A 20,756-nucleotide genomic window follows, 5' to 3' on the forward strand; every position below is an offset into this window, starting at 1 on the left:
AGTTTTAAAAAAGATTTTAAGATAAATTTTTTTGCTCCTCTCACTCTAGCAGTTGAGCTGTCTCACTCTAGCCCCAACATTCCGTCCCATACACACCCATTATAAACTCTGAAACGGGTGAAAAAACATCATGAAACTTAAACTGGAACTGAAGAAAAAGTATAATAGATATTGAAAAGATAAATACAAGTTGAATAGTTGAATGTCTTGTCTTCGTTTTAAAGTTTGAATGGTGGCTCTATGTCAATGTATGTGGAAGTAGTAAGAGTTTAAAAATGAGTAAGTTGAATGAGGATTTGAAGGGTCTCCCCATTGAAATACATTATAAATTTTTGTTGAATAAAGTTGAATAAAATTAAAAATATAAATGTTAAAAATATGAAAAATAGAAGCAGTGTTGTCCAAAAGAATAGGAATCTAACGGTGTTTGAATGGTTTTTCTAAGTTGAACGGTTTTGAAGGAGTGAGATGCCAAAAAACGTACGGAATATATAATAATAACTAGAAAGTGCATTTTCTGAAGAAACTGCAGTGTGAATGCTTGAATCTGAATGTATGCATTGAAATGAAATAATTACTGAATTTAAGTTAAAAATTTTGAATGAGATAAAAAAAACAACCCGAATTTAACCTGAAAACAAAAGTGCTGAACTGCTAAAAGCTGAAGGTTACACAGAAGAAGAAGTTGGAAAAAAGCTGAAAATGTTTTAATTGTAAATTAGAAAAACCTAAGAAATGAGAAAAGAACATTTAGAGTCAGAAAACATGTGAAAGAATATTAAAAGGTCATATTCTTTGAATCACTGAATGACTAAAATGTGATCCCTCCACTTGGACCCACACAGTTTAAAAAGTTTACATCTCTGAGCTTTGAAAGACAAGATGTTGGAAAAAGAACAACGATGGCGACGTTTTGAGGGTAAAATGATGGCTTTAACACTGTGGACACAGCAGCAGTTGAAAGAGAAGTGCTTGAGATGAATCTTGGCAGAGTGGCAGGCAGAGCTCGTTAAGCAGGCAGGTGTGAGCCTGGTTGCTATAGTGACTGCACCCAATGGCTCCATACACACGTACACAGACATGCGCCTCACTTTTGCTGCTTAAAATGAACAGAAAAGTCAGGGCGAAACAAATCGTTCCCAAATGAAAAGTAAAAGTCGTATTGACAAAATTCTTTCACTGTGAGCGACAGCAATGTCTAGTCTACCAAATTCTCAGTTTTCATGTCTGTGGAGTTTATTATATGGACGTGGTGACAGTGGAAAGACACCATGCTCTTCTGATTTTCAAACGAACCTTCTGAGCCATTTTAACATTAGAGTCTATGGAAGAGTTGGAGGGAGGAAGCTGTGCATTGGTGACATTTATGAAAGAACCATAACACCTAGTACAATAGTAAACACATTGGATGAAAGAGGACAGCGATGGCTACGTTTTGAGGGTAAAATCATACCTGTAGAGCAAACGCTGCAGACACAGCAGCAGTTTTAAAAAAGATTTTAAGATTAAATTTTTGCTCCTCTCACTCTAGCAGTTGAGCTGTCTCACTCTAGCCCCAACATTCCGTCCCATACACACCCATTATAAATTTTGAAACGGGTGAAAAAACATCATGAAACTTAAACTGGAACTGAAGAAAAAGTATAATAGATATTGAAAAGATAAATACAAGTTGAATAGTTGAATGTCTTGTCTTCGTTTTAAAGTTTGAATGGTGGCTCTATGTCAATGTATGTGGAAGTAGTAAGAGTTTAAAAATGAGTAAGTTGAATGAGAATTTGAAGGGTCTCCCCATTGAAATACATGGGAAATTTTTGTTGAATAAAGTTGAATAAAATTAAAAATATAAATGTTAAAAATGAGAAAAATAGAAGCAGTCATGTCCAAAATAATAGGAATCTAACGATGTTTGAATGGTTTTTCTAAGTTGAACGGTTTTGAAGGAGTTAGATGCCAAAAAACGTACGGAATGTGGAATAATAATAAAGATTTGAAGAACAATACTGTGAATGCTTTTCAAGCATTCACACTAATAACTAGAAAGTGCATTTTCTGAAGAAACTGCAGTGTGAATGCTTGAATCTGAATGTATGCACTGAAATGAATTAATTGCTGAATTTTGAGTTAAAAATATTGAATGAGATAAAAAAAAAAAAAAGTCCGAATTTAACCTGAAAATAAAAGTCCTGAACTGCTAAAAGCTGAAGGTTACACAGAAGAGGAAGTTGGAAAAAAGCTGAAAATGTTTTAATTGTAAATTAGAAAAACCTAAGAAATGAGAAAAGAACATTTAGAGTCAGAAAACATCTGAAAGAATATTAAAAGTTAATATTCTTTGAATCACTGAATGACTAAAATGTGATCCCTCCGCTTGGATCCACACAGTTTAAAAAATTTAAAAGTGTGAGCTTTGAAAGACACGGTGTTGGAAAGAGAACAACGATGGCGACGTTTTGAGGGTAAAATGATGGCTTTAACACTGTGGACACAGCAGCAGTTGAAAGAGAAGTGTTTAAGATGAATCTTGGCAGAGTGAGAGAGAGAGCTCGTTAAGCAGGCAGGTGTGAGCCTGGTTGCTATAGTGACCGCACCCAATGGCTCCATACACACGGACACAGACATGCACCTCACTTTTGCTGCTTAAAATGAACAGAAAAGTCAGGCCGAAACAAATCGCTCCCAAATGAAAAGTAAAAGTCGTATTGACAAAATTCTTTCACCGTGAGCGACAGCAATGTCTAGTCTACCTAATTCTCAGTTTTCATGCCTGTGGAGCTTATTATATGGACGTGGTGACAGTGGAAAGACACCATGCTCTTCTGATTTTCAAACGAACCTTCTGAGCCATTTTAACATTAGAGTCTATGGAAGAGTTGGAGGGAGGAGGCTGTGCATTGGTGACATTTATGAAAGAACCATAACACCTAGGACAATAGTAAACACATTGGATGAAAGAGGACAGCGATGGCTACGTTTTGAGGGTAAAATCATACCTGTAGAGCAAACGCTGCGGACACAGCAGCAGTTTTAAAAAAGATTTTAAGATTAATTTTTTTGCTCCTCTCACTCTAGCAGTTGAGCTGTCTCACTCTAGCCCCAACATTCCGTCCCATACACACCCATTATAAATTTTGAAACGGGTGAAAAAACATCATGAAACTTAAACTGGAACTGAAGAAAAAGTATAATAGATATTGAAAAGATAAATACAAGTTGAATAGTTGAATGTCTTGTCTTCGTTTTAAAGTTTGAATGGTGGCTCTATGTCAATGTATGTGGAAGTAGTAAGAGTTTAAAAATGAGTAAGTTGAATGAGAATTTGAAGGGTCTCCCCATTGAAATACATGGGAAATTTTTGTTGAATAAAGTTGAATAAAATTAAAAATATAAATGTTAAAAATGAGAAAAATAGAAGCAGTCATGTCCAAAATAATAGGAATCTAACGATGTTTGAATGGTTTTTCTAAGTTGAACGGTTTTGAAGGAGTTAGATGCCAAAAAACGTACGGAATATGGAATAATAATAAAGATTCGAAGAACAATACTGTGAATGCTTTTCAAGCATTCACACTAATAATAAAGATTAGAATAACAATACTGTGAATGCTTTTCAAGCATTCACACTAATAAGAAAGATTAGAAGAACAATACTGTGAATGCTTTTCAAGCATTCACACTAATAATAATAAAGATTAGAATAACAATACTGTGAATGCTTTTCAAGCATTCACACTAATAATAAAGATTTGAAGAACAATACTGTGAATGCTTTTCAAGCATTCACACTAATAACTAACTATCAGTGCAGGTGATTCCAAAAAAGTGACATAGTATTGTGCAATGAGTAAGAAGAGAGTAGCAGTGAATGATGGTGGAATGAAACAAATATTAAATTCTTAGTATTCTAGTATTCCTAGTTGTTATTAGAGCTGAGCTGTTGTTAAGTCCTCTCCCAAAACAGACGAGTAGTGAGATGTTTAGCCGGATGTTCTCCTTAAATTGTTGTCTGCCTGAGTGTCCAAAAATGATGTGGGCTTCATAGATAATTGGCAAACCTTCTGGAGGAAACCTGGTCTTGTTAGGAGAGACGGCATCCATCCCACTTTGGATGGAGCAGCTCTCATTTCTAGAAATATGGACAAATTTATTAAACCCCCCAAATATGACTATCCAGAGTTGAGACCAGGAAGCAGAGTTGCAGTCTTACACGCCTCTCTGCAGCTTCTCTCCTCCTGCTACCCCCTCCCCCCGCCCAAAAACCCCCCCAAACCCATCTCCATAGATACTGTGTCAGCTCCCAAAAAGATAAAAAACAAACTAAAAACCAGCAACAAACAACTTAAACATAAACAATCACAAAGAAAGAACAATACAGTATCCACATCTGAACCAAAGAGTAAAACAGTGAAATGTGGATTATTAAATATTAGGTCTCTCTCCTCCAAGTCTCTGTTAGTACATGACTTAATAATTGATCAGCAAATCGATTTACTCTGCCTTACAGAAACCTGGTTGCAGCAGGATGATTATGTTAGTTTAAATGAATCAACACCCCCGAGTCATTCTAACTACCAGAAACCTCGAAGCACTTCTGAGACTTCATCATCTGTGCAAACATTGCAGCAGATGTCTTTGTGCCAAAGTAACTGAGGATAAAACATAAAAACATGAAGGAGATTTTCCTGGCCTGACTTTTCATTTCATATAACCTTAAAAACATTCTACAATAGAACAAAACGGAAGAAAACCATGAATCAGCATACGAAAATTACCTGATGCTGCTGAAGTGAAGCAGAGCAAAGTTACAGACGTTTTATTAGAAACACAGCAAAGCATTTTTCAGTTTTGCATAATTTTAAAAAGTTTACATTTACATTAATAATAATAATGGAGTGGATTGATATAGCGCTTTTCAAGGCACCCAAAGCACTTTACAATACCACTATTCATTCACTCTCACATCCACACACTGGTGGAGGCAGCTACGGTTGTAGCAACAGCCGCCCTGGGGCAGACTGACAGAAGCGAGGCTGCCATATTGCGCCATCGACCCCTCTGGCCAACACCAGTAGGCGGTAGGGTAAAGTGTCTTGCCCAAGGACACAACGACCAGGACAGAGAGCCCGGGGATCAAACCGGTGACCTTATGGTTACAGATATGCTTCCCAACCCCCTGAGCCACGGTTGCCCGGTCGCCCCGTATTGAACACCAGAAATGAGGCTTTCTTGTCGGAAGAAAGTAAAAAAAAACAAAAAAAAACGGCCAACAGCGCTGTAAACAATGGTACACTGATGGGTTATAAGCAAGTTAATAATTCAGAAAACAGATTTTTAGATGGGATGTTCTTGACGTACACTAAGAGAGAGAGAGCTGTGCAGGAAGAAGCAAAACAGCCAAAGTAACAGCGAATTTATGACGATGTTTGTGTGAAGCGAAATATGAAGTGAAGCTTGGATCTTCTTTTGCTGCTGGTTCAGTCAGTATTGTTTGGAGAGAGACAGCTTCAGAATCTAGTGCAAAAAAAGATGTAAACACAACACAGTGAGTTGTCGGCTTTCAGCCCCGACAGGGTGTCCGTCTGTGTGTCATTGGGTTAGAAAAGCAACAGTGATTCTGATGCTCATTTGCCGTTTTAGCTGTTTGGTGGTTGTTGAAATAGTTTTGTGAGGTTTAACGTGAGATTCTGGCGTTTTGGGCAAAATAAATTAATATTAAAAAATCGATTCAGGATTTTAATGAATCGACATCACATTATCCAAGCTAGAATCAATTTAATTGATAAATTGATCATCAAAACCCAACCCTACTTATGAATGTACAGTAACTACTTTTAGTATTGGCACTCATTATGTTTTTTTTTTTAAACTTCACACAGAGGTTTCTTTCTTCCACATAATATGCGCTATACTCTGGCCTAAATAATAAAATAAAATAAATGATTCATCACTGTGATCAGAGCTGTTTCTGTGCTGCTGGGAACAAACCTGACCACAATTTGTAAAAATATTGCTGGTCGAGAAGGCCTTATCACCTGGAATCAAACCCTGGTGTTGTTCATCCCATGTCACGGTTCTGGGTCAGCTTGACCCAGTATTTTGAGTTGTTATATTTTGGTGTGTTTTTGCATTTTGGATCCTTTTCTTATGATGATGATGATTATCAATTTATGTTTCAGTTATTCTTGTTTAGGGATTAGTTTGTAGGTTTTATGTTCTCATGTTTATTGCAGGTTTAGTTCAGTGTCTAGTCTGTCTCTCAGTGTCGTGTCTGCGTCTTTGTTTAGTGGTGTCTTGTTTCCTGTTTTACTCTGAAGGTTCATGTTCCTGTCAGTGTTTCTAGCTTTGTTCCCCCCGTCTCATTAGGTCTTATTTCTCCCAGCTGTGTTCCCCTTCTGTCTCTAATTCCTTGATGACTTCCTCAGTGTATTTAAGCCCAGTGTGTCTTTATGTCAGTGTTGTGTCGTACTCTCAGAATTATGCCTGTGTGTTGCATTTCTCAGTGTCATTGTTCAGTTCATGTCTTTGTTTATCACCAGCAATAAAGCTAAGGATCTCAGTTTCAATTCAGTCTCAGAGTCTTGCATTTGGATCCTCCTCTCCATCCGCCTGCACACAGATCCCTGACAATCTCTCTCTCAGGTCTCTAAAATATTCTCTTTAATGTTTCTTACACTTTTGAACAATTTTAATTAAATTTTTTTTTCTTTATTCAGGTCGTACACTCTACCCCCATTCCAATGAATGATCAGAGCTGCTGAGCCTGTTTGTAGACAGAGGAGGATTTCCTGGTGATCTGTATGGGACTAAAAAGCTCTGATAATTCTGATACTTTTACCTGAGTCTTAAAGTGTATATTTATTTCTTACTCTTCTCATATTTATTGTTGTCTTTTGCACTGATTGGAACTGCAGCCTCGTTGTCTCGTCTCTCGGTATACTGTACTGTATATAGCAGAGATGACAACAAAGTTGACTTTGACTTTGATATGAAATGTGAGTCCGAGCTTCAGCTACACAACAACACACAGCAGCTGATTGTAACATGAGATCATCTGAAAGGCACCAAGAAGTAGGGCTGCTCAATTAATCGAATTTTAATCACGATTACGATCTGGGCTTTCAACGATCATTAAAAATGACTGAGCCGATTATTAGCCCCTCCCTCATTTATCCGCGACACCTTAAAGGCCGGTCCGTGAAAATATTGTCGGGCATAAACCAGTCCGTGGCTCAAAAAAGGTTGGAGACCGCTGATTAAGAGGACCCGAGGGAAGCTCGGAAAGCTAAGCAGAAGTTATTTGGAGAGTGACTGCCGTTGGTTGAAAAGAGAGTTTAAAAAAAAAAACTTCAGTGGTGTTGCACACTTTTTTATATAATTTTTTTAAAGTCATTGTTAACCCTTTAAAGCCGGTCAGAGCAGCACGCTCCGTTTTGCGTAACTATTTTTAAATCCCTGTAGAACCTGAACCGTGTAAGCTAGCGCAATAATTTGTTTTGCATATGAAACCGGAGGAGTTGTACTTACATCTGATGCCATCAGCTTGTCCTCGGTCACGGTTTCGTTCCACATATAGCTTTGCAAAAATTGCATAAAAAGCGCTTGCAGGAACAAAAACATAATATTCCAGAAACACGCTTTGCCGTTCCTATCAGCTGTTCCTAACACTTCCCACAGTGAAATGATGCACATGCTGTTTTCTTTGCAAATTTGCATCATAGGATTGTTTTTTGTTTTTCCTGCAGTATATAAAAATTGCTGTATCTCCAAAATAAAACTATGAAGACACTCAAAATAAATTTCCTGTTGTTGTAAACTATTTTTTGCAACTTTATTGTATTTAAAGTTTTGAGGGATAAACCTCTTAAATTTCTCCAAGTAGAAATATATGTAAACAAAACAAAAGCGATTTTCAATTTTTTTTGTAGTTTATTGCACTTTTTTGCAATTTATGTAATTACTATGGACTTAATGCATACATATTATTAAAATATGGGCTATAACAGTTGTATTGATGTATAGCAACTTGAAATGCTCCCACAAATGGCACTACAGCATGTAAAAAAATAATATAAGCTCTGGTGGACTTGGTTCTATAGTAGGTCTTAAAGGGTTAAATAAATATCGTCAAATAATCGTGATCTCAATTTCAGTGAAAATAATCGTGATTATCATTTTTGCCATAATCGAGCAGCCCTACCAAGAAGAATCCAGAGATTTGAAAGTTGCTGCTTTGGATCGTTAGTTTGATCTGAATCAGAATCCAGTGTTTGATGGAAATCTCCTCCTGCTGCACTTCAACACATTAAAGAGAGAGATGAAAGAAAAGCTGATGATGAGAGCAGAGAGAGGAAGGTGTACTTACCGTGCAGGAGGATCACAAACACCACAAACATCTTCATGTTCCTGTCAAACTCAGAGACTCTTTAAAAGCCCTTCAGGACATCAGCTCACAGCAGCTTCACTTTCCTCTGCTGATCATCTACTGACACTCTCACACTGCTTCACTGTCACAGCTCAGAGTTCAGCTTCACACTTTGTTAATTTTAGGAATGAAGTCCGGCCGGCCACAGATCACTTCTGAGGAAAGAGGAGGACGTCGGCTTTCCTCATAGTTTCACGCCCGAGCGCTGCGGTTGGAGGCGGCTGCTGCGGCCTCACCCTGACACGCACAAAGCTCCGCCTCCAGTCCTGACGCAGAAACATCCACTGTAGCTACAATGATGCAGATGTGACCCTCAGCAGCTGGATTTCCTCTCCATAGATGTGTTTCCATGCAGATCATGGACATAAAGCAGCTCCAGGATGAAGAGTGTGAAAGAACTTCTTCCACTACAGTATTCATTACAGCACTGTGGCACTCCACAAACCTCACACTGTCTCAATCCCTGTTTCCAGTTTGACTGAGAGAAGGCCTGAAGCTCAGCCAATCACAGGACAGGAAGTGATCAGCTGACACAGTGATTTGAAGCTGTCAGGGTGAGGCTGCTTCATGCAGGTGTGAAACTATGAGGAAGCTGAACGCCTCCTCTTTCCTCAGAAGTGATCTGTGGCAGTCTGCCATCATGTTTGGCTGCTCACACTAAGGCTACGTCCACACGTACTTTGGAAAACTGAGATTTTCTGTTTTGTTTTTAAAGAAAATCTCGCCAAAAACGCAGTCAAACACGGTCAAGAACATGTCAAATCCACGCCGTGTAGAAATGTTGGCCAATCAGGAGTCTAGAAGCCTGGGAGGGAAAGAGTGAGCAGGTTTGATGCAAACCTGAAGTACTTCTGAAAAGTGTTTGTGTTTTTAAGTGCCTTCATCAAATGTTAATGACCAAAAACAGTACTCTGGCTGCTGTAGACTCACAACTTAGGAATGAACAAATGCATACAACATGCATAAATTTAAATTAAATACAAATTAAATTCATTAAAAAGCGACAACGACGTGGCGTCTGGATTTAGGTTGTGAGAGCGTCTGTGTTGACTCTGTTCACTCTGACGTCTTTGTAAATGGAGGGACAGTAACTGTGTGTACATGTACGTGTGTAAAACTGCAGATAGATTAACAGCAACAGTATTTTGTGTATATCCACCATTGTAGAAATTCATCTCATGTAAACAATAACGTGGCGCACAGCGGCACGTCAAAAAAGGCGCACACCTTTGACGTTGTGTGACTAAATCTCTGTTTTCCTCGTCAACACGTAAAAGCAAAAACTGAGTTTTAAAAGTCTCAGTTTTCAGTGATCGAAAACGGCGTTTACGTGTGGACGAAAGGTGCAAACACAGAAAAATCTGCGTTTTCAAAAATCCCCGAGTACGTGTGGACGCAGCCTAAATGTGAGCTCACTGAAAGCTGACAGTCTCACAACTACACGTGCACAGGTGTGTATCAGGTGACTCATGGAGGTGTATTTAATGTGAAGTTTGGATGAACATGTTTGTAAATCTTAGTTTGTGCCTGTTAAACACATCATACACAGCTGTAACCCTCAGGAGGCAAAACCCATCCAGGTCAATACTCTAATGTTACATTATTACTGTATATTGATTACATAGTTTCATAGTAACTGATGACAGTTCTAACAGCTAACTCATTTATCAGGCAGAGATAGCTCAGTAGGTAGAGTGGTGGCCCATGATCGGAAGATCAGGGGTTCGATTCCCCTGAACAGCTCCCCTCAGGTACCCCTGATCAAGGTACCGTCCCTACACGCTGCTCCCCGGGCGCCCAATGGCTGCCCACTGCTTCACTGAGTGAATGGGTTAAATGCAGAGAGGAGTTTACCCACAGGGATCAATAAAGTTTACATTATTATTTACATAATGTGAGGAATAAAACTCTCCTCTTCTGCAGAGTTGGGCAGTAAGTACTTAAGTACAATTTTCAGGTATCTGTACTTTACCTGAGAACTACTTTTTACTGAGCACAAGTTAAAGACCAAACACAACTAAATGTGTTTATCATCCAAATATAAAAGGGTGTTCTAATAATATGTGGCTTACACGCCTGTTAAAACCTGCCTGGTGACAGATGACACTGACAGTAATCTGCTGATGATTGAACTGCAGATTTAATGCAGGAATATTTCCTGTTTGAACTCTTCAGGGACCCGTGTATTTCCTGAGCAAACACTCTTCTCCTCATGCTGCTGCTGTGCTGGCAGCTTTAAGATGCAACAATAAATATTTCTATTGATTTGCACAGAAAGCTTTGAAAAAGCAACAGAACAATAAAAGCAGCAGCAGCTCTGACTGTGTTCATACCAACTTAAATATGTCAAAGTCAGGTTTCTGTTTAAAACACTGAATGTTTGAGTTACAAATACACAGATTTAACTACATTAACTTAACTGTGGTGTAAAAACTGGATTCATTGACTGCTATGTAGCAAACATAGAGCTCAGTTGAACACACAGAGTAGAAAGGTCTGTATAAGAATGAAGCTGCTGATGCAGGACTGTACAGTATGAGGAATAAAGGACTTTTCTATGGTTTCCTTTAGCTGTTGCTAGCTTGCCATTTTTATGCCTCACTATTAGCATCTTGTAAGACATGCGCTATTTAGCCAATTTTGGCTGCATCGAATTCAGATTAAGCCTCACAAACATTTTCATGTAAACAAATCTTTTGTGGGACTTAATTAAAGACAATTAACAAACTCCTGGACTGCTGCAGTCTCTCTGACAGAACACTTAGACCAGACTTGTGTCCCCAGTATAAATATATTTTACAAACATCCTTCAAAGAGCTACTTTTTACTTTCTTATTTGAAGTACATTTCAGAGCCTCTACTTTTTTACTTTTACTTGAGTAAAGAAGTTGAATCAGTACTTTTACCTTTACTGGAGTATTTTTAATAGTAGTATTTGTAGACTTATGTCTACAAAGTCTGTTTGTGGACTTAAGTACTGAATGTCTGTACTTTGCCAACTTTCCTCATCTCCTGATGTGTTTACCTGTCCAAGCTGCACAGGTGAGTCTGACTCTGAGCTCAGCAGGATTCAGCCTGAAGTCTCTGCAGTGAGACAGCACCCTGACCCTCACACTCAGCTTTTCATTACACTTAACCTCCTAAGACCTGAACCACAGCATGCATTTTTAATTTCTCTTTGATATTTGGGAATATTGGGGCCCGATGAATGTAAAAACAAAGAATTACCAGATTTTTTTTTTACCTTATTTTTGTTTTTAAGAAAAATAGGAGCCACATATGAGGAAATTCGTTTAAAATTTTGATAGGACAGTAGCAGCATAATGTCCTCGTAAGTGGATATCAGGCCCTTGTAGAGCAAAATTGAGTATTTTGGTCTAAATAACCCAAAATGTGATGTCCACATATGTGGACGGCAGGTCCTAGGAGGTTAATGGTCTGGTCTGTGTTTGATATGTGACTCACTTATATATTTTTATTGTTTTAATCCACAGCTCAGACTGTCCTTTTAAATTAAACCAATCGTTTCCTCCTCTTGCTGTCAGTGTGGTTACTGAACATGAACTCTGATCTCTGAGTGAGAGCAGCACAGACTGAATACCAGGATAACAACCTGACATACTGTTTGGTTTTTACATGTATTATTATTAGGGCTGTCAGTGTTAACACGTTAACATGAATTAGCCCACGTCAACGCACTAGCCACTCAGCAAAGACCAAACAGACCCCTGGATGGGGCTCAGCCAGCAGACACAGGGGGGCTTCTGCAGAGAAGACAAACTTTGGACAAACTGCCCAAAATGCATTGACAGAGACATTTCAGGGATTTTGAGTCAGTCTGTGCTCCAGATGGATTAATTGTTAATTGCGTTAGTCATGATGATGACGTGTTAATGTGGCTTAAATGCGTTAACGCTGAGTAACTCCTTATACGGATTGATCTGTGTTAACTTGTTAATGTGAATTTGCCCATTTTAATGTGTTAACACTGACAGCCCTGATTATTATATTCTTTTTTTTGCCTGTCCCGTCCGGCAGTGTAGCTGCACAGGACAAGACGAGAATGAGAATTATTGTCTGAAGGCCAAAAAAATGCCCAACAGAATTATTTTTCCAAGTGCATCATTACTGCTTTGGCTATAATGGCAGTCATATTTTATTAGAAATTTATTCGAATTTTTTATTTTGAGTTATTACTATCAGAACAGAAAAGAGCGTCTGAAGAAAAGAAAAAGAAAGAAATTGGTGAGGAAGTTTACAGAAGGAGAGGGAGAGAAAAATAGAGATGGAGAAAAAACACTGAGGATCTGCTCCAAACCTGCGTAAAACACACACACAAACACACACACACAAAACAACAACAGAGAAACCGTGGCAACAACCAAGATATGTACAAGTACCAGTAAATGATAACATGAAATGTTACTGAGCAGCAGTGTTGGTCAAGTTACTTGAAAAATGTAATCAGTAACTAATTACTGATTACTTCCCCAAAAAAGTAATCCTGTTACTTTACTGATTACTTATTTTCAAAAGTAATTAATTACATAGTTACTTAGTTACTTTTTAATTTGTAACTATTTGTTTAACATTTAAACCTCTTTTCTGCACATTCCAGCACATAAAATAAAATATTTTTTGTGTTTACACTCAGTCTTTCAAACAGATGCAAGTAAAACACAGCAGAAAATAAATAAAATCAAAGACTAGCGGTCCTTTTGCACTATTTTCACCTGTAAAGCAGGAGTGGGGTAGTTGGAGGTTTACCCTGGTGCAGGTGTGCAGCGGTCAGTGGAAGAATCCGCGAGTTTCTCTGTGAGTTTCCCATTACGTCATAGCTACTCGGTGCTTGCTCGGAAGTTTAGGGGTTTTTTTTCACTGTAAAAAGTTTTCCTCCCACGCACGATGGACACTAATGTTTTTGTCACTTTTTATGGAATCAAACTCAAAGTAAGGTCAGTACTTCCACGCTTTAAACGCTGCACGCTCATACTCTCTCCCACAATCGATATGTGATCCATTGTTGATCTGCACACAGCTGTTGTCACGAACGTCGCACTTGCTTACGACACTGTCATGAGACACTCTCGCAAAAAAAATCACGGTTTTAGTAACGCAGTAACGCAGCGTTCCTACGGGAAAGTAACGGTAATCTAATTACCGTTTTTGCAATAGTAATCCCTTGCTTTACTCGTTACTTGAAAAAAAGTAATCGGATTACAGTAATGCGTTACAAGTAACGCGTTACTGCCCATCTCTGCTGAGCAGCACACAGGACTACATGATATGTTTAGAGGCAGCAGCCAACCAAGATAGTGTGTCTGTGAGTATGTGTGTGTGCACCTGTGTGTGTGTGCACCTGTGTGTGCGCTTGTGTTCACAAGGTTTCACCATGTAAATGTCTAATAGTAGGTATGTGGAGCCATAGCCCCCCCAGGAGATGAAGCAGGCATGGAGGAGATGCAGGCCCCAGACATCTAGATACCCCCAGAGTACGAGAGTCCAAAGAGGCTCACCGCAGGGGGAATCGCACTACCTACTCAGAAAAGATCAAAGCAGACCCCTGGACGGGGGTCAGCCAGCAGACACAGTGCAGAAGCCCCAGGGGGCCCCGGCAACGAGCCAGCAGGCCACACATAGCAGATGCCGGGAGTGACTCAGTACACACCGGAGCACCCAGCCCTGGACAGGTGGACTGAAGGTCCACCTGTGAGACATGAAGTTAAACACCCAGGATCCTGATCTCCATGGATGGAAAACAGAGAAATTTAATCAAGTGGAAGATCTTTCAGACTCATTGATCCAGCTCATTCTTTGGATATAATCAGAACTATTAATCAGCATCATTTTGTATTTCTTTTGGAAAATCAGACAAACACAAAAACATTATTATATTTTGAAAAATACTGACAGCCAGCAGTGCTCCCCTCAGCCTCCCAGTAGATGCAGCTGTGGTATAAACGTCTAAATCCTGCATCACTTTGTTCTTGTGTCTTGTTCACAGATACTCCTCTCATGAGAGTAAAGAGTAACTTGATTATTTAGAATTCCCTAATGCACCAAAGGCTAAATAGATCACATATATAGTGATCTGTGTGTAAATAATTGTTGAGAATACATTTTTTAAACTCAAATGAAGCTGGGACTCAAACGGCAGAACATTTTTATACCACATTTGTCTTTTTTAGTTCCTTGAATATAATGGTAACTTTAAAAATTTCATTTATTAATATTATTATTATTATTATTATTATTATTATTATGATCATCATCATCATAACAACTGAAGAAGCTTCTCGGATGAGAGGTGAAACGTCTTCAAGTAAACTTAAAGACGTCCAGAGTTTTTCTTTCCAACCTCCTTAGACTAGGATGACTGAGAACCTTCACAGACATTCCTGATTATTATTATTTGCTTTCGTTTATGTATTTATGCCTTTAAATGTTTTTATTAAATTGTTCACCTGGTTTACTAAGTTGTATTTGACATTTCTGTTCAGCCTGGAGCTTAGAGACAGATTTACATTTCCAAATATCACCGTGTTTATTTCCGGTTTGTTGTCACCGTTGATCAGGTGCACCTGTGCTGTTTTTAGCGCGGAGAAGCGGAGCTCAGAGGGCCGAATGAGCTCGGCTCAAACCGGAAACAGCGCAGACACGAGGCTACGTTAGCATGGTTAGCTAGCTCTGCCAAGTGTCCAATCTGTGGCTACAAAGTCCACAGTCTGTTAGTCTGGTCTGTTTCTAACCTTCCCTCATACTTTTACTATTAAATCCTCATCATTAAATCTGTATTTCCAACACTGTGTGAATTTCCATCACGTCAGAGGCGCGAGCTGCGCCTGAGTGTAGCACTTCCGCTCACAGAGGACTGTCTGCGGAGCTGCTGCAGGTTAAACAGAGACTTTCTTACCGTTCATGAGGAGCAGGAACACCACCAGCGTCTTCATCCTCCTTTAAAAACAACTCAAACCGACACAAAGTCCCGTTAAATCCTCTGCTGACCCAACGAACCCACAGCTGGACACACCTGCAGCTCCAAACACGCCCACGCACAAAGTTTACTTTCGGTTTAACAGGAAGTCTCCGTGTGTCGCAGATATCAGATAATAAAATGTGAAGTAGATTTGAAATAAAACGTATAAATGCGGCACATGAACACAAACAGCTGGATCACTGTGGTCTGACAGGCCTGTTAAAGAAAGTCTGAGGCTCAGTGATGTTTGTGGGAATAGTTCATGGAGCTGTGATCACCTTCATGCAGGAAGTGAACTTTGTTATGGTGAAATTATAAAAGCGTTTCTATTTAAAATATGTTTTATAAAAATAAAACATTATTATATTATGATTTAAAGCTTCAGCCTTTAAAGTGGTGAGAGAGTTAAACTGAACACATCCCTGTTAAAATCTGATTCAAGAGGCAGTAATAAGATCTGCAACAGATTAATAACATAATCTGAGTTATGGAAGAGCCTCAATAAATTAAGAGTAATATCATCACCTTTCATTAACTTTCACTTAAATCATACCTTTTATTAATTTGGGATCTGACATAACCTGATATAAATGCTCATGTACTGATGAGAAAAGAAGGAAAATGTGACTTTTTAATTGTCTATGTTGAAACCATCAAAATTTACTCTGATAAACATTTAAGTAGTAACAATGGCAGAGTTGATATCAGTGGGAATCTGTTTTGTGATTTTTTTGTTTTACTTTTATTGTTTAATCAGTAAAAAAAACATAATAAAAACTATGAAATTTTAGTCATGCTTTTATGAGTGTGATGTGATTACTGGTAGATCCTGTGTTTGTGTATTACAGCCTATGAGCAGCCATTGAACCAGCAGCACACATGCTTCATTCCAGCTTAACTGGGAAGTCAGATTTCCAGCTGGGAAAACCAGAGAAGCTCCACCAGCCCGACTTCAAGATGGTGACAGCGTAGTAAAACCTTAAAGAAGGATCTTTGTTGGTTCTTGGAAGATGTTTCTGTCATGTGATACCTGGAGAGTCTCTGGTGTGTGACTCCTGGAGGGGCTGTCACCTTGGAGGTGGTGCTGAGGGTTATTGACCACTGGTCATGTGACTCATCACATAACCAACATGTGAAACATGGCGTGGGTCATTACCATCACAGGTGTGACTTGCCTCACCCTATCATGTGACCTGCTGAGGTCACCTGATTGTGAGTGGGTGTTGAGGCGTCTGGGAAAGATCTCAGACTGCATTGTAGGTGGTGGACAGTTGGTGTCATAAGCCCCGCCTCTGTTCAAACATGGCCGTTCACAGTGAACATAGATGGCTTCTTTCACTCCTCTTTCAAACCATCTGTCCTCTCTGTCTAAAATGTGAACATTGGCATGCTTGAAAGAGTGACCTTTGACCTTTAGATGCGAACGGACAGCCGAGTCTTGTCCTGTGGAGGTGGCTCTTCTATGCTGTGCGTTTATGAAGTGGCTGTTTGGTCTCTCCAATGTACACTGTGAAAAAAATTCCACAGAAAAACGGAAAATGTCCTGGTAATTTTCTGCTGGTACATTTTTGTTTTTTTTAAGTTGACGGACTTTTCTGTAAATGATAAAGCAGAACATTCTCACCTTCACAGGATATTTTCTGTATCATTAAATTATATTTTCCGTTAATAGAAAAATTGAAAGTTCTGTTTATATTACTATTTCTAAGCACTTCTTTTCACTGTCATTAAATATACTTCTTTATATCTTTAAACGTACATTTCTATGCAATTACAACCTAATACACCATTTGATACATTTAATACACCATTAAAACTTTTTAAATTAATCTGTGCTTAGTACACAACAACATTGGTACAATTAATGTTAAATATTCTTTTATTGGTAAATGGCCTGCATTTGATAGCGCTTTAGTTAGTCCCTATGGACCCCAAAGCACTTTACACTACATCCAGTCATCCACCCATTCACACATAGGCGATGGCAGCTACGTTGTAGCCACAGCTGCCCTGGGGCGCACTGACAGAGGCGAGGCTGCCGGACACTGGCACCACTCTCTGACCACCACCAGTAGGCAAACATGGGGTCATTATCTTGCCCAAGCATATTTGGCAGGTAGACTGGAGGAGCCTGGGATCGAACCGCCGACCTTCCGGTGAGTAGGTGACCCGCTCTACCAAACACCTGACAAACAAAAAATGTAATATTTAACGATATTGTCACGGCTGCTGTTGTGAGGAAGGACCCAAAAAGCAGGCACTTGCTGTGATGCACGGGAGCTTTATTGTGGACAGTGGAAATAACAAAAGCGAGGATAGAACTAAACATAAACATAAACTGGGGAAACTAATAACAAACCAAACCCGAAATCATAACTCACGGAATAACGCACAGGGAAAAACATATGCAGGTGACACAGGGGATGATGAGCGGAGAATGGAGAGCTGGAATGAAAGACGCAGAGAGACGTGGAGAACGCTGATTTGCACTGAGTTACACAGACGACGCGACGAGGAACACAGGCAGACACACACTATAAATACACACAAGGTAATGAGGGAATGACACACAGGAGGGCAGCACGGTTGAACCTAATTCACAAGACGAGACACGGACCTACAAAGTAAAACAGGAAACACACAGACTGTTTTACAACACAAGCTCGGGGACACGAACAGAACACAGAGAGGAAGAACAAAGGTAGGAATAATAACACACCGAACACAAGATGATACCAAAAATGAAACACAAAACGCTGGGTCAAAATGAGCCAGGACCATGACAGATATGTTCACATTTAATAATATCCAGATCACCATTTTGCCTCTTTGTTGTAAGACTATAATAGAATGAAACAATAATGCCAGTTATAAATAAAGACAATAAATTGAATGGATTACAAAATACTCATTTTATTTCTATTAGATCTGAAAATGTTGTGTAGTACTACAACCTGAAACGACAAATAGATTGCGTTGGCCTGTACAGGAGATAAAAGAAAAAGAATTTAACAACAGCTGTGAATAGTTCAAATCACCAAAGTAAACTGGAGCTGGGCTTGTTGCAGGGATCTGAAGTTAATAAACATGTGAGTGTATGCACTCACACTTAGGACCATATAATAACAAATATGTGCGTGATGAAAGTCGGGCAGCACGCTAACGTCCTTACTCCACTCTGTATGCTCGTATGGGTCTGACCCTTTCACTCCTTTGATTTTTTTCCTCGTCCTTTTTTTTTGCCTTTGTCTTTGTACGGAGCTGCCGTGTTCTCCGTCGTTTTGTACATAACTGTTTTTGGGGCAAATAAAATGCAAGTAGGGTTTAAAACCTCAGAATTAATGATTACCGGTGCTGGAAATACTGGCGCTTGATACAGTGTTTTGATTTTGTTGCCACAGGTACCCACAAAGCAATGCGTGAAAGTCACGTGGTCTGTCAATCTCTATACACATGTAGTCAGTTATAGCCAAACACCTTTGATTACTGAATTTACATTTACTTTATCAATGAAGTGAATGCAATTCACATTTGTGTGAACATTTGTCTGACCAGCTCTGTTGACTGTTTAAGTGGTGCTACATGAAAAAAGCTGAACAGCCCTAAAGAAGGAGTTCCTGAAATGTGGGTTTATTAGAACAGGACGGATGGACGAGCACAGCCCTCTCAGCACAGGGCTGACAGGACTTTTCCACATATGATAAATAAAACACAAATGGATTAATACTGTTCCAAACTTATAGATAAAAGTGCGTTTACTGGACTTGTTTTGTAGCTCTTGCTTTTCAAAGACAGTGAGGAGCAAAGTACAATTATAGTCATCCACCCATTAGAGGAGTGGTGTTAGAATGGGTAAAGAGTTATTTGAGAGACAGGCAGCAATTTGTGAAAATTGGGGAATATCAATCAGAGTGTATGGACATTGTTTGTGGAGTTCCGCAGGGGTCAGTATTGGGACCAAAGCTGTTTATCCTCTATATCAATGATATATGTAGAACATCAAATATACTACAGTTTATTCTATTTGCAGATGATACAAATATTTTTTGCGCTGGAGAGAACTTACAGCAGCTTTTGGAAATTGTCACACAAGAAATGATTAAACTGAAAACATGGTTTGATAGAAATAAGCTATCATTAAATTTGGAAAAAACTACATTTATGTTATTCGGAAATTGTAAAAAAGATGCAGGAGCAAAATTATTAGTAAACAATGTTGAAATTTCGGATACAAAATTTCTGGGTGTGATAATAGATAACAAAATCTGCTGGAAACCTCACATAAAGCATATACAAGCCAAACTGTCAAGAAGCATCTCCGTACTGAGTAAAGTTAAATATTTTTTGCCTTCCAAATCACTCCGGGTACTTTATTGTTCACTTATATTGCCATATTTGGAATACTGTGTGGAAATTTGGGGAAACACATATAAAACTGCACTTCAACCAATATGTAAAATTAAAAAAAAAGCAATCAGGATGATTAATAAAGCAGGATTTAGAGACCATACTAACATCATGTTTTTGAAATTAAAAATACTGAAGTTTATGGATCTTATAAAATATAAAACTGCAAAAATTATGTACAAGGCCAGATACAATATGTTACCAGGAAATATACAGAGGATGTTCTATGACAGAGAAGGAGACTATGAATTGAGGGGGAAATTGAATCTAAGGATTCTTAAAGCACGGTCAAAGGTTAAAACCTTTTGTGTCACTATTTATGGGGTAAAACTGTGGAATAGTTTCACTATAGATCTACAGCAATGCTCAGGAATTAGTAAGTTCATGAAAATACTTCGAAAACTGATTTTGGAAGAATATGATACCGATAAAGATGATCACCCATTGTATGTATAAAAATATCAAATTATATCCAAATTATATCAATCACGGTAGCCAAGTTTATATAGGTTCTCCTCGTGTATTGTGTGGAGTATGTGATGATGGGAATTAGGTGAATTGTGTGGGATCAATAAGATGTTGAGCAGGGGTAGGAATTAATAAGTATGTTCATACTTCTTCCTACTCCTTTTCAGACCAAACATTGTTACATTATGTCAGACGATTTTGTTTTATTTCATTATATATTTTTTGTTTATCTGAACACATACGTGTGTGTGTGTATATCTACATATATATTCGTATCTGTAAATGAAAATATATGTAGTGTGTATATATTGTTTTTTTGTTTAATATGTCTGAAACAAATAAAGATACAATACAAAAAAAAATACAATACAATTAGAAGAGCTTGTTCTGATGAAGAGTTAAATGTAAACAGCAGCGTAGTGAATAAAGATCTGTGTCCACGAATCCTCAGCAGTGACAACACTTAAACATCATAGTTCAAAA

The 20,756-nt window shown here is 38.6% G+C and overlaps 3 protein-coding genes across 4 annotated transcripts in view; all 3 read right to left on the bottom strand.

The window, feature by feature from the left end:
• LOC309703507 (uncharacterized protein) overlaps positions 1-15,798 on the bottom strand; it is a 95,329-nt gene extending 79,531 nt beyond the window's left edge. Inside the window, exon 1 of one of the 2 annotated variants that reach the window (XM_082528394.1) lies at positions 15,336-15,798. In XM_082528394.1, the coding sequence (XP_082384520.1) occupies positions 15,336-15,372 (37 nt within the window). In that variant the 5' untranslated portion in view covers positions 15,373-15,798. The remainder of the gene's footprint in view (positions 1-15,335) is intronic. The other variant, XM_082528393.1, reaches the window with a different exon arrangement.
• LOC309703657 (uncharacterized protein) overlaps positions 1-20,756 on the bottom strand; it is a 196,702-nt gene that overhangs the window by 117,067 nt on the left and 58,879 nt on the right. The gene's annotated exons all lie outside the window — the stretch shown is intronic.
• Positions 1-20,756, bottom strand: part of LOC309703664 (uncharacterized protein) — a 163,423-nt gene that overhangs the window by 99,766 nt on the left and 42,901 nt on the right. The gene's annotated exons all lie outside the window — the stretch shown is intronic.

Source organism: Aulonocara stuartgranti, assembly GCF_965226115.1.
Source record: "Aulonocara stuartgranti genome assembly, chromosome: 3".
NCBI lineage: Eukaryota > Metazoa > Chordata > Actinopteri > Cichliformes > Cichlidae > Aulonocara > Aulonocara stuartgranti.